The sequence below is a fragment of the Uloborus diversus genome, chromosome 1 (genome assembly GCF_026930045.1).
Source record: "Uloborus diversus isolate 005 chromosome 1, Udiv.v.3.1, whole genome shotgun sequence".
In the NCBI taxonomy this organism is placed as follows: Eukaryota; Metazoa; Arthropoda; class Arachnida; order Araneae; family Uloboridae; genus Uloborus; species Uloborus diversus.
Window position 1 is genome coordinate 16,071,136 of NC_072731.1, and position 14,603 is coordinate 16,085,738.

Below are 14,603 nucleotides of genomic sequence, written 5' to 3' on the forward strand. Positions count from 1 at the left end.
TGCCCCAAAATTCTTGGAGTCGGAGCTGGTCGAACAAAATTTGTTTAAAGTAATCCGCCTTTAAGTTCGGGATCTATACCGACTTTTAGTTTTGCCATGGGCGCTAATATTAAAGGATTTGAGCTGTTCAAAATTGAAGGGAAAGTTGTTCAAATCGAGAAGATATTTTCTATACATGCTCTTCTTCAAAAAAATTTTCCTACAAAGTTTGTTTGATGCAAATTTGTCTCGATGTTCAGGATCTATATTTGCCTTGAATTTCCCCGTAGGCGCTAATGTTAAGTATTTTTGAACTTCTCAAAGTTGAATGCAGAATTGTTCAAATCAAAAAATGAAATATAGGAATGAGGTGTCATCGCCGAAATCTTTCAAACAAAAAAAATTGTGTTTAAATCGGACTATTCATTCAAAAGTTATTGGGAGGGGGGGGGAGGCAGACAGAAAGACTGACAAACATTTCCCCCCATGTCAACACCCTACCTTCCAGTTTTTAATTTTTCGAAAGTTATTTATTTCATTTATTTTTGACTTTTTTTTTGTTTTTTGCCATATTTTTATACATTTAGCTATATTTCATGCTTTTTTCTACTTTCACTGACTTTTACTGGGAAACTAGGCTAAAAAGGGAGGGGAAAAAACTTTTAACCCAAGAAAGATTGCGTGGGGCACACAGTCACCCTATTCTTATCCAAACACATGTCATAGGGTCGATATTTATCAGTAATCAATCACCCTTTCAGTATCCTCTTATCTGACAGTCCCCTTGGTAAGTGAAGTGTTATTTTTACTTTTCTTGTCTTTCTGTACTTGAAGCAATCATTTCTTAGGATTCAAATGGGAATTGGGTGACTCACTCCCCCCGTGACTGTTACTGCTTCGAAATTTCTCATTTTAAGCAGCGTAGTTTTGCGTTCTCTAGCTCTCTCTTTGCATTTTTATTATGCATTTCTTCTCTCTATTTTAATTTGCATTTATTCTCTCTTTGCTTTTATTTTGCTTTGTGCTCTGAATCATGGTGTGCAAGCATAAACTTATGGATTATGAAAAGATAGGAAATGATGATAAATAGAAAATTTGAGATAAAACTGATTGGGATGACTTGGCCTCCACGCGCAGGGGCGGCAAATAGGAGGGTCAAGATGGGGCTGTCGCACCCCCAAATTTTTTAAGCAGAATGATAGAAAATGGATGAATTTAATTTATGTAAGTTGGAAATCAATGTTCATTTTAAAAAATCTTGCTGGTTCTCAGTAACTATTTGATAAAACTCGACACATTCCCAGACTGGAAAAAGGGTTTTTCGTTATTTGGATGATGACTTAGAAATTCATGAAGTATTTTTTGGTCTTTTCAGAACATAGAAAACTGATAGAGAATTATGGTTAATTTTAACTAAAGAAGATGTTTCCTCATATAGCAGGGTTGGCAGGTTTCTGCCGAGGCGGTAAAAACCACTGGTAGAAACCGGTTAAAACCGGCATGGCAAAAACCCCTTTCTGCCACATTTATGGCAGAAACTCAAAAGATGACATAAATGCAATTCCTGACATACAATAGAAAATGTATAAGAAAAATAATTAAATATGAACCCCAATACAATTTATTTACAACACTATCACTATTCAAAATCAAATTTTACATTGTTTTCACACTGCAGCAGCCTGTAACAAAATACAAGTTTTGACGCTGTTTCTAAACCTAAACAATTTCTCAATTTGTTGTGCACAAAGCAGAAATTTGAGAAGATTCTTTCAATCCCAGCAGAACTAGCTGTTATTATCATCAAAAAACAAGCAAGATTCACAAAACTTTCATCTATATCACATTTTTTCAAATTGAACCACCATGCGGTAGCTGGAGTAGTTGTTACAACTTGATAGGAAAAAATAGGTTTCGGGAAAAGGGGCCAATTTGTTTTGTTAAGCTATGGTATAAGGTACATAATCAGGGTTAATATTTGTGAGTAACTTTCTTCTTGATTACATGATAAATTTACTCCCAAATACTTTGAGTGGAGCATATAGGCGAATAAATGTTTAACAGTAACTGCTTGATTAAATCTGTGCATCACTTCCTTCTCAAAAGCACACATAAGAGCGTCTTTTGTTAAACGAATCCAAACATCGCAAGCATCTGCAATTGAGCAGTTCTCTTTCTGAACTGAATCCAGAGCAATAGCAACAGGTTTTATCTGCAGCAGCAAGTGTTTAACTTCTTTGTGAATCATTTGATTATTTATAATCTGAACAATACCTTTGTCATGAAGATCATCTTCATGTTCTTCTAGTATTTGTAAATAATATGGGTGATTCTTCATAAACAACTCTAAGCAGTCCACCTGGCTATTCCACCGTGTATTACAAGGTATATGTGGTTTCACAGCTGGATACTCTTTTATCCAAGCTCCTTGCCTGTGATGGTTTCTGAAATATTTCTGGACTGAAACCACATGTTTAATGAGAGAATCTGGTGTGATATCCAGTCCAAGAAGATTTAAGTAATGAGCTGAACACCCATAAGTTGTAACAGATGGCATTTTTTCTTCAATAATTTTCCTCATTAACTCAAGATGGAGTTCATTATCAGTTACTTAAGATAATACTTTGCAGTCATATTTCGTTTCAAGCTCTATTATTGCATTGTTTACTAAATCAGCACAGTAAGTTGCAGCAGCAGGAGCTCTTTGAGAATAGCTTTATTCAGTTATATTAAATGTAAAATGACAAGTTCCCGAATTTTAGAATTTAATGAAATAAAAAAAATCTGTATTTGTTTAAATATTTGATATATTAAACCTTATATTGAATGCAAACAAAATAATTATAAACAAACTGAAAAATTTGTTACTTACAACATTACAAGGCTAAAATTTCTAACACATAGCAATTTCAACTATGATACATTTTACTTTGTTTTGGAAATGTCAGTCTTGTTATTTAACATATTTTTACACTAATTATTAAATAACTATTACATTAAGTTTTTGCAATGACGAAATGGAGTTATATATTTTATTTTACTTAATTGCCTGTCATTAAGTAATTACTAGAGCTATTAAAAACATTTTCTAGTTTTTGCCAGTTTCTACCAGTTTCTGTCGGTTTTTACCGGTTATAACCAGTTTCTGCCGGCAAAAAGCCAACCTTGTCATATAGGCTAAACATTTCATACTTGTGTGCCCAGTGTAACGATGGTATGTCCAATAGGAGAGGCCCGTACAAAGTGCAGTGGCTGCATGGTTTTCACAAGAAAATTCCTTGATATTTTACATTCACTTTTGCGCTCATTTTTTAAATGTATATTTATTTAATGAGTTTTCATTGCTTTCTTTTGCTAGAAACTGGTTTCAGCTGCTCAACTTCTTTTAATGCATGTGCTTATTAAATAAAATTTTAAAAAAAAACCTTATCAACAATACCTTTTATGAGGCTCTATAATTATGCAATCTCGGAGTGACACAAGATGGTCTTCAAGAGTTAAAACCATAAAAACATTTCTCTATAACTTCAAAGCAGTGATTTGACGACTGGAAGAATTATTGCAAAACAAACTCTTTCAATGGTGAAAAAGCTCAAAAAAAAAAAAAAAACCCTACATGATGATGTGTAGGTCAAACATTGGTTTTTAATATTTTGTATGAAGTAATAGATTCAGTTTTGAGTGAAATTTACACGAGATTTGGTGATAATTATTTTTCTGTATGGTTGGCTCTATATATCTGGATTGGATTTTGAAAACGAAAAATAAAATGTTTCAATTATGAGTAAAATTTTTAGCATGAGGCAAGAAAAATTACAAGCAATGTACCGACAGACCAGTTATCATATCCAGAGACTGCAGTTTCATCCTTGTTATGGATTCATCAGTCTGGAATAGTGAATGACAGAGCTGGAGGTAGATGACATCTCATTGAAACTGAGAGCACCGAGGAGACTAGATTATTCAATGATGAAAAATTAAATCCCTCATAATTTTTGAAGTTGCCAGGGCGATTTTGAAGAGCAAGATATAAAGAGTGTTTTCATACATAACTTTGTTACTTCAATTATTTTTTAACTTTTCCAATCAGCTCCTAGTAGAAAGATTTTTTTTTTATGTCTCAGAAGGTTAGAGAATTATATTTTCAAAGTACAATGGGCAAAAAAAAAACTTTTCTATTTAGCTGTACTGGCAAAACAACTTGACACTGGGCACTGATAAATTAGTAACACAATTCCCTGCTCTTCCATGTTTCCAAAAATTATGCATTATAATTTTTCCAAAAGGTATAAAAACTTTAGTATCGAGATGTTTTGTATGATAACTTATTAGAAAACGAATCAAAATTTTAATTGTTTCTAAACACTAATTTTTATTCATATTAAACCGATTTTATGAGCACTTCCTGTTAGCTAATGTGTGTTTTGTACTGCACTGTGGTAATACATGTTTTAGAAACTCGACCCCCCAAATGAAATGCTGAAATGCCGCCCCTGTCCACGCGCAATCTCTTTTGTCACAGTTAGCTGCTCTCTCTCGGGTTAATAAAGACAAATGCAGCACAAGGAATAGAATTGCTGATTACTTCGATGTTGATGACTGTCAGTTTCTTTGCACCTTACATTGCTTTGATTTACTTATTAATTCTTTTTCAGGCTCCAAAAGCTGATGATGAAATTGAATTGTCTCCTGTTGCTCCATTGAATGACTTTCAGGTAAATTGTTATTTATTCATACCAATGCCAGGCATTAACATTAAAGATATATAATGATGAAAGTGCTAGCAGGTGAGCTGGAATGCTGTTTTCTGCAAAATAATGAAGAAAGCAAGAAAGCAAAGTTTTTTGTTTCTTCTGGTATGAATTTCCTCACCAGACATGTTTTTTTTTAATTGATTGACTTAGTAGAGAGTTCCCTGGACAATGGATTGGTTGTGAAGAATCCATACCTTGCCCCCCCCCCCCCCCCCCCCAGCGATTACCTGACTAAACTCCGCTGGATTCCCTTTTGTGGTATTACAATACTGGGTGTATTTTAAAAGTTAAATGATTTCATCATTTTTTTACTCTTCAAAACAACAATTCCTTTGTCAATATTTTAAAATTCAACAGAACCAATTTTACAGTTTGGCACTTCATTGTTTCATGGGAAAAGGTCATTAAATTGTTTTATTTGCTGCATTTTTACTGGTTAGTGTTTTCATTGACTTCTATCAGACCTGTATGTTTCCGACAGTTTTTAGTTTTGTGCTTGCTTATTCGATCCCATGCTGGTTTTGCTAAATGACCTGTATCTTAAAATCTATAACTGCTTTTACTGCATTTATTGATATCCTTCTGGTGTTTTTCCGTTAAATTTGAAGCCTAACTCTGGTGTGGCTTTAATGATTTCAGGATGTCAGCAACCTTTAGTTGCTGATTTTCTGCAGGTTTTGGTAGAAAAAACTACATTTGAGGCAGTGAGAAGCAAAGGAATATAAGTGGACTTTTTAAAGTTTCAAATAAAATGTGATTAAAATTCAGAACCAAGGTAGGCTTTCATTGAATTTTTCTTCGAAATTATGCTGTACAGCAGCACCCACCAGAGTCACTACTACCATCTCTTACCCTAAAACAGAGGAGAGGTTATATTACCATTTGTACTGATTATCGCCAAATTTTAAGTTTTGGTACTATCATCCCTTTACCTCTCATTGCCTCAATTTGCACACTGTATAATTTTTTTAGTTCAGTATGGTGTAGCCAGAGGAGAATATTCTGTCTGAATTTTCATTGCACTATTAAAACAGCTCACCGAGTTGTTAAAATAGACTTCTGTCTTCCATACTTTTTTATTCAAATTATACTTAAAACAGAATTTTGCATGAAAACTATTAAAACAGGAGTTTTCTTCCTTTACCAGTTACTGCCAAAATTTGTTTGTCACTTTCATCAGCATATGTATAGTGAAAATTTCTTATTATAACTTTATTTTTTTGATATCTTTTCAGCTTTATTAGAGATTGTTTTAATTGGCATTATAGCTAAAACTTGAACCCAATGTTGAGAACATCTTTTTGAACCATAATCTAAAGTAATTTATTTTAAGTTTTATTATTGAAGTTCAGCTTGTTGTTTTTTAACAGTTTGTTGGCTTAATTGTTCCAGGTATGCTGAACAATGCTGTTTTTGAGCCAGTTTAAAAAGTTACATCATGTGACGCATAATAGCTATTCTGCCTGTTAAATGCATGTTGTTGTTCTGTCCACATCAAATTTAAAAAAAAATCTGTGGCAAAATGTTTAAATCAAAATCATGAAATTCTGGCGCAAAAACTAGACTATAGAAACGATGGATGACTAAAAATTGACAAGCTCTCATTTCCACATAAGGTTACTCATCAAATTTTGACACATCAAACCATTTTGAAAGTTTCTAGTAGCAATTTAAAATTGCCTGTTATCATGTTATGCAAGATGAGAGTTTTAATCTTTATCACTCTTTGTGTAGTTGTTTGCAAACTTGCATTACTGTTTGGTAAAAAATAATGTTTCAATTATTAATTTGAACATTGCCTATGAGGCAGTGAGAAGCAAAGTGATGTAAGTGGCAAAATTAAAAATTTGCAGATAACCAGTACACATGGTAGGCAACCTCTCCTCTGTCTTGGGGCAAGAGATGGTACTAGTAGCCCTGGTAGTTGCTGCTGTACAGCATTATTTAGAAAAAAAATTCAATGAAAGCCTATCTAGGATGTTATCTTGAAACACGTTTTACTCATAACTTGAAAATGTCCATTTACATCCCTTTGCTTCTCACTGCCTCCTATCTGTTTGCTAACCTTTTTTGATGAACACAATCTGGATCATTTAAGCATTTTAATAAATGTGTGCTAATTTTTATATCTGTTTGATTTCAATAAAATTGTCATCTTTCTTTTGGCCAAAGTGTATGTATTATTAGTATTATTACTATTTGAAGTTGTACATGAAGAATAAGTCTTTGTAATGAGAACTTTATTATTAAGTGATGGTTAATGCTTATAGGAAGATCCGTTTAAAAGTAAAGATCCTTTTGAGGGCAAAGTTAATGGTTTTACAAGTGATCCTTTTGCTGGTGAAGATCCATTCCAATCAGGTAAATTTATGAAACTTTAGTAAAAAATACCATTTTTTTTTGTTTTTTTTTTGATCAGAAAATTTAATTAAAATTTTTATTTTTCTGTTTTCTAATTATTTTTGATTGAAACCATTGAAAAATTTTGTTTTTCATAGCAGAAATACATAATATGAATGCTAAGCTGTTTGAGTCCCCTTTTCCCTTCAGTGCTAGTGAAATTGTTTCTTTTTGAAACTACTATAGCAGTTTTTTCTTTTACATGATAACCATGTTGACAGATTTTGTGTTACTAGCACAGCTAAAATCGATAAATTTGCCCTGTATAAAAGCATAATTACTTGCTAACAGTGTGTTTTGATCCTTAGCTATCTGCTGGAAGGGAAAAGTGAAGATTTGAAAAAAGTTATTTTAGAACTTCAATTGCTTCAATAATTAACTTCTTATTCCATCTGAGAATGTGAAATATATTTAGTTTATTTTGTTTTCAAGAAAGATGATGTATCATTCTAATAGATTATAGTGAATTTATATACAAATGTTTATTGAAAAGAGGTTACTAACAAAAGGTTTTGACCCTTTTATTTTATATATTATTGAATACAAATAATTTATGAATTACAGTGAAACCTGTGTAAGTTGACCACTCTCGGTGCAGTACTTTGGCGGTCAACTTAGACAGGTGGTCAACTTATAAAGGGCGGTAATATTTTTTTTTTTTTTTTATCATTTCTTGCACCATGTATTCATTTTTTGAGGAATTCACCCTTACTCTTGCTGTTCAACTCACTTTCATTGTTTAACATTACTGAAAGTGAAACAATAATTAAAAATACTATTCAAATAATTTCGTTAGTTTTTCCTTGTTTTTAACTATATTAGACACTTTAGTTTTAGAAATTCCATACATGCCAGCTAATATTCTCTGGCTTTTTCCGTTTTCAGTTAATTTTAATGTTTTATACTTTTTATTAATCTCAAGTTCAGCTAACTTTCTTTTTGAAACCTTTTTATGTAAAACTTATAGCACAAAGAGCAACAAGCTCGACTCTCCCAGTTCATAAAGGCAAAATCAAAATGTCCTATCTCTTAATCCCTTGCACCAGAAACATGTAACTTTACTCATTAGCAAGCCCAGATCTGCGGACCCGCAGTGCGAGAGGCCCGCATCCTAAAAGGGGCTAACGGCCCTAGAAAATGAAGAAAAAATAGAAAAAAAAAAATCTAGCATTAAGGCGTATTCACTTTACTAATAGACACTGCGGGCCACTAGGGAGGGGCCCTACATATTTTGTTGCAGGAGAATCAAAATGTATAAATCCAGGCCTGCTCTTTTTAGCACAATTCCTGTGTCACAACATATTGCAACGGAAAGGAAAGACTTTGAACTTTTCTACTGACATCTATTTTCATTGAACAGAGTACAAAAAGCTATATCTCAAATAGAACAACAAATGAGAAACAAGTTTGGAGAATAAAGAGCAGCATTAGGCTTTATGCTGCTGTTTAGTTAGTAAAATGCTGTTCTGTCATCACAGCATTAAAAACATTCTTGGAAAGCTATGAAAATAATAATAATAAAAATTAAAAAAAAATAACTAATAAAATGAAATAATTTGCTGAAGAAAGTTAAAAAAAATAAACCAAGTGGTCAACTTACAAAGGGCTTTTTACAATATTCCAAACCAAATTTGGCGAACATTAGTGGTCAAGATAGACAGGTGGTCAAGATAGAGAGGTGGTCAACTTACAGAGGTTTTCCTTCATTATATGAGATAGGACTCATTTCGTTCCCGACAAAAGCGGTCAACATAGACAGGTGGTCAACTTTACAGGTTTTACTGTATATTTTTTTCATGTTATTGAGACATTAGAATCTTAACATCAGAAAGTTTAAAAAAAAAAGTTATTGTTAAAAAAAAACAATTCTTTTTCTTTCTTTCAACACTACAAACTTAAATATTCTATGTGCAAATAGTCCTCAAGGGATGTTTAACTGAACAAGTGCTTAGTTCGCTCAAGATTTATGGAATATAATATTTTTTGAAACTTTTTATCTTGATGGAATTTTGCCTTATTATTGTGCTGAATATTATACAAATTTCTTCCTGTTACTAACATTGTTGCTCTTAGACAAGCTTGCAGTAGTTAAATATCAACATGTTGAAATCCAAAATGTTTGGAAGGTGCGGTTTTGTTCGAACACTTATGCCATTTAACAGCCATCTTTAGTTATGAAATATCTATCTTCATTAAATGAATGAGGCATTGTGTTATCTTGTTGCATGTCAATTAGTATGTGCTTGTCAGTTGCTTTAATTTATTGTCTTGATGTTGGTAAGAAATGTGCAGAAAGATGTTTCAGTTAAACAAAAATAAATAAATGTGAAGTAAAAGTATGAATATTAGCTTCATTTGTTTTCATAATAATAAATGCTTGCATTTTATGTATTCATTTTATAGTTTGTTTCTATGTTTTTTGGTTTAGATCCTTTCCAAGAAGGTGTGGTCACTCCTACCAATGATCCATTTGGTGGTGATCCGTTTGAAAGTGCATTTAGTGTAACAGCTGCTCAAAGCAATAATAAAGTCAGTACTCATTAAAATGTATTGCAAAGTATTAATGTACAACTGTGTGTTTTGTGTTTAGACACTGCTTAATAAGTTTTTATCCTTTTATCGTCACAATTAATTTCTCAGTTTCAATAAAGTTCGTAATGAATGTTTCTCAATTTCTAGAATAATGTTTTGTTTTATGATAAGTTATTATTATATATATTTTATAACAGGGCTGTCCAATAGGGTGGGCCAAAAAGAGGAAACTTTCGATCAGCAATTTCTAATAGCAAAAAAAAGTTGTGTATACCCTACTGTAATTCAATTCCTTTATATTTCTTCTTTAGTTCTCTACCATGACCGATAACTACTTCAAAAACAGCAAAGTAAGCATTTTTTTTTAAATCACCGGATCCACGATGTATAGAAGATCATCAGATTTATTTTCTAAACATCGTGATCATCAGACTTAAGTCCTGTAGATTTTGAAACTTTAAATAAGTGTACAGGTCCATGTTTAATGAAAGTTTGTTCTTTTCTTTAAATTTCAATTTTATTGAAACCTAGAAGCATAATTTGTAAAGATATAATTTGCGAGCATTTTCATCCCATTAGTAGCTTAATTTGAAATGTAATACCCCTGTACTCCGTTAGCACGTGTTAACAAATGCTAATGACTAACAGGTCTTGGTTTTCGGAGAGCGAGATCAATATCACATTTTACTTTCTGTATTACATTGACAGTATCCACCAAATATTTTTGCTCGTTTTTAAGCTGGTTTTTAAAACTTCAATTTCTTCCGACCGAGTTTTTCTAAGTTAATAATAATTTTACAAAAAGCAAATACTCTTTTACACTGCAGCTGTTGAAAGGGTTATTAAACTGGTTAGTGAGTCGGTAGGTTGGGTATTTTGGGATGAGGAAATATAAGGATTAATATGAAAAACTTGATGCTTGCGATCATCAATACGAAAATGGAGTCAAAAGTCCAACTTCAAACCTTAATCCAAACATAACTTGTTTAAAATTATATAGTTATTGTAAATGCATTTTTAAAAAATGCATGAGTTTTGTAAATAAATTTTCTTCTTAGGAATTGCAGGGTGGAAAACAAAGTGCAACCACTTACTTGTGGTTCTGGGTAGTTAATGCAGTAAAATATTACTTCATTTCCAACAATTTAGTTGTATAGTGCACATTTACCGCAAAAAAAATTATAACTGAGAGTCTCAAAGAAGAAACACTGCAATGCGCAAAAATAAGCTAAAAACTTCGATTTTTGGTTAATTCCACAATATTTTGTGGCTTATGCAAGAACTAAAAACTGTAAAGGAACCAGTGTTTCCGCTACGGTCGCATTTTTCGCATAATGCGAAAACACTATCTGAATTGTGAAAATAAAGCAATGCATTTTCGTTTTTTTGCTCAAATAAAAAATAAATTTAAAAAAAAAGAAGAAATGTATGATCCTAGAGAGGAAGCATGCATGGCGATAATCAACTTAAATCTTTTTTAAATCTTAGCTAAGATGTTTAAACTACAATTAAGTTCAATAACTATTAGTCTTATCCAGCATTATGTAACCCCAATAACTGCTTTATTAGGAGGAGGGGACTGCAATGTTCTAAACACCAATCGTGTTTTCTTTTTTCATTTTATGTTTTTAAAAAATAGCTGTTGTACTTATTTCTTCAAAGATGTCACAGATGAAATATGAATTGTATTTTCAACTGGAGATGAAACACACTGAGGCATATATAAATATATGAGAATGTGTAACATTTTACCATTTTTCTAACATTTTCCCCTCAATTTTAGCTTTTATGCTAAAGAACTTTTGAACCCAACTTAAACCCTGAAAGGAACGTAAACATTTTCAAAGATTTCTGAAAACTGTTAATAGGAAGCATTTAAATAGTATTAGAACAAAGATTTTAAAGATTTGGATGTTCATAAAAATTCATGTAGAAAAAGAACCACATCGAATTTTCGAAAAATCCCTTCAAGGTGCACACCCCCATGCTACAAACTAACTTTGTGCCGAATTTCATGAAAATCGACCGAACGGTCTAGGCATTATGTGCGTCACAGAGATCCTGACAGACAGAGCGACTTTTAGCTTTATTATTAGTACTAGTACTACCCGCACAGCTTTGCCCGTAATAGAAAACTAAAAGGTCTTTTGGTTCACCTGTATATTTACAAATAATGCATGGTGAATTTTCTTGCCAATTGGCTTGTGCCCATGTTACGCTTCCATGTCATGATAATTTTGTAATTTACTCGTCCTTCTTATGATAATTTTTTTCTTAAAATTGGAATAGAAAAAGAACCGCATCGAATTTTCGAAAAATCGCTTCGAGGTGCACACCCCCATGCTACAAACTAACTTTGTGCCAAATTTCATAAAAATTGGCCGAACGGCCTAGGCGCTGTACACGTCACAGAGATCCTGACAGACAGAGAGACATTCAGCTTTATTATTAGTAAAGATAAAGAATATACATATGAAAGAAATTTGAGTTTTTGAACAATATTTTTGGAAATTTTTAAGTATAAACAAACGTTTAAATGTCAAACCGAAGGTTTTGGGGAGTTTGGGGGTGGAACCCTAAGAACCCCCCTTGTATATGGCCCTTATATATATATATATATATATATATATATATATATATATATATATATATATATATATATATATATATATATATATATTTATATATATTCCACGGAATTATTATATTTACTCTGCAACAAGAAAATTATATTGAGCTCCCAAAACTTATTAATTTCTTGCTTTTTCTTTTTAAGGATGATCCTTTTCTTGGAAGTGATCCATTTGGTAGTTTTGGTGCTTCTAATGTGGCATCTAATCCAGGTAATCTATTACAAACTGTCATTTTATTTTGCTGTGTACTCTTGAAAAATATGTCTTAAAATAAAAGTTTGGTCTTTAATTTGACTGTTTTTGATTAGTTAATTGTGCTTCTGCTATATGTGTATTTACCTACATTTAGTGACCTCTCACTTAAGAGTTACTCAGTAGAATAACAAGCAAAATGTGCATTGAGCTCAGTGATAATGGAAAACCCCAAAATAAATATGAACTTACAAATAAAACAGGCATACAATCTACCCCGTTAGCAAAACAGTGTAATGCCCATCCCAGATTCTTGAGAAAGTTCGTTTCTGAACTGGAAAGATTTTTTTTTTGCGCAATCATGAATTGCTTTTTGTTTTCATTTGACATTTGAATGATGTTCCTATAATTTTATTCCCTCCCCCCCCACTCCGCCTTTTCCTGCAGCAACACCCACCACCGTCTTCGGATGCTGCTCCACTTGTGAAAACCCTCCAGGTTGCGTCCATATCTCACACACACATATATACATTACACACACACGCCTACTACACACTGTCGCATACATATACCTATACACGCCTACATACATACACACTCGTGATTGCGAAAAACATAATTTGAATTTAAAATGCCAAAAACTCATTTTTTTTATCTTGCTTTCTGTATGAATCTGTTCAATTTAAAGTAAGAAAATACAGTTTAAAATAAAATAGAAAGAAAATGCAAAAAAAGGGGGGGCGCTTAAATCTATGCAATAACCCTCCGCAGCTAAGAGGTCAAAAGTAGTTGCTCTTCCAACAGCTATCTAAACATCAGTTTTTCATTTTATTTTAAAGCTTTTTCAGCCTACATTGTACTTGTAATTTAATAAATTTAGTATTATATTTTGAGACATTCCTTTTTGATGATTTATAGGAAGTGTTGTGACTGTTAGACAGTTACAAATCATTAATAGATATTTTGCATTTTGAAGTCTTTCTGCTGTATTGCAATATTTAACAATTTATTGTTCCATTTCACTGTTTTGAAGATTATATGTATTCCATTTATTTACAGCAAATTCAACTGACAAATGAGTCTATAGCATGATAGTACAGTAAAAATAGGGGTCGGACCCAAACATCCAAAAAAAAAGCTAAACCTGGTGCAAATTGTTTATTACCCTCCCAATAAGAACAGGTAAAAAGTCCCACCCCATTGTGCGTCGGGTTTTGGAATGGGGGGCATCTAAAAATTGCTGTTTTGGGCATTTTTCCAGAATTTTTAGAGTAAATTTAAAGTGAGAATATTATGTTATACTAAATTTAAAAGCATGAAATTAAAGGTGTTTGATCCCCAAGGGATGACATAACCCATCAATGCTACAGAGCCCCCCTATCCCCGTAAAACGAAGCAGTACCCCCGAACCCCCCTCCATACATTTCATATGGAAACATTATTTTATGCTAAGTTAAAGTTATAAATCAAGTGTGTCCATCCTCCAAGAACGATGGTGCATCTCCTCTCAAAACTACAGCAACCCCCCCCCTCCGCCAAATAAAATGAACTCACCCCCCCCCCCCTTTTATTTCAAGTAGAAGTATTATTTCATGCAAATCTAAAATGCATTAAATCAGGACTCTCCACCCCATAAGAACAGTAGCTCACCTCCCAAAACGAAATTATGTACTAAAATATTATCCTTCCCCCCCCCACCCCCACCCCCTCTGATGGTGCACATTTGATTCAATGGCCAGAAAAATTACGCTGAACTGTTTTTTGCTTTCAAATGATTTCTCCTAAGCTTGTAACAAAAAGTCTTCGTTATCAAAATGTTTTTTGGAATCTAGATTCTCAGCAAAATCGTTATTCTTGCAGCTATGTCTAGCACAATTTGTGCATATAGTTGCACACTTCAGTCCACTTTCAGACTTTTCAAACACTCACTATATCCAATGAACCCCTCAGAGCAAACACAAGATTTGAGGCGCAGAAAGTCTTCTAGAGCTTGACTGTTGTAATAAGACTCAGATTGTATTTCTGTGGTGCTTTCTTTGCACCCATCAAAAATGACACTAGCTTTCCCATACTTACAAGTGACCTATACACTGCATTACTGGCATATTTCCTT

At 32.8% G+C, this 14,603-nt stretch overlaps 1 protein-coding gene across 1 annotated transcript in view; it reads left to right on the plus strand.

Annotated features, from left to right (window-relative positions):
* LOC129234306 (epidermal growth factor receptor substrate 15-like 1) overlaps positions 1-14,603 on the plus strand; it is a 63,388-nt gene that overhangs the window by 45,394 nt on the left and 3,391 nt on the right. Inside the window, exons 18-21 of the mRNA XM_054868301.1 lie at positions 4,635-4,694; positions 7,004-7,094; positions 9,562-9,662; positions 12,442-12,508. Coding sequence (XP_054724276.1) covers positions 4,635-4,694; positions 7,004-7,094; positions 9,562-9,662; positions 12,442-12,508 — 319 coding nt within the window. The remainder of the gene's footprint in view (positions 1-4,634; positions 4,695-7,003; positions 7,095-9,561; positions 9,663-12,441; positions 12,509-14,603) is intronic.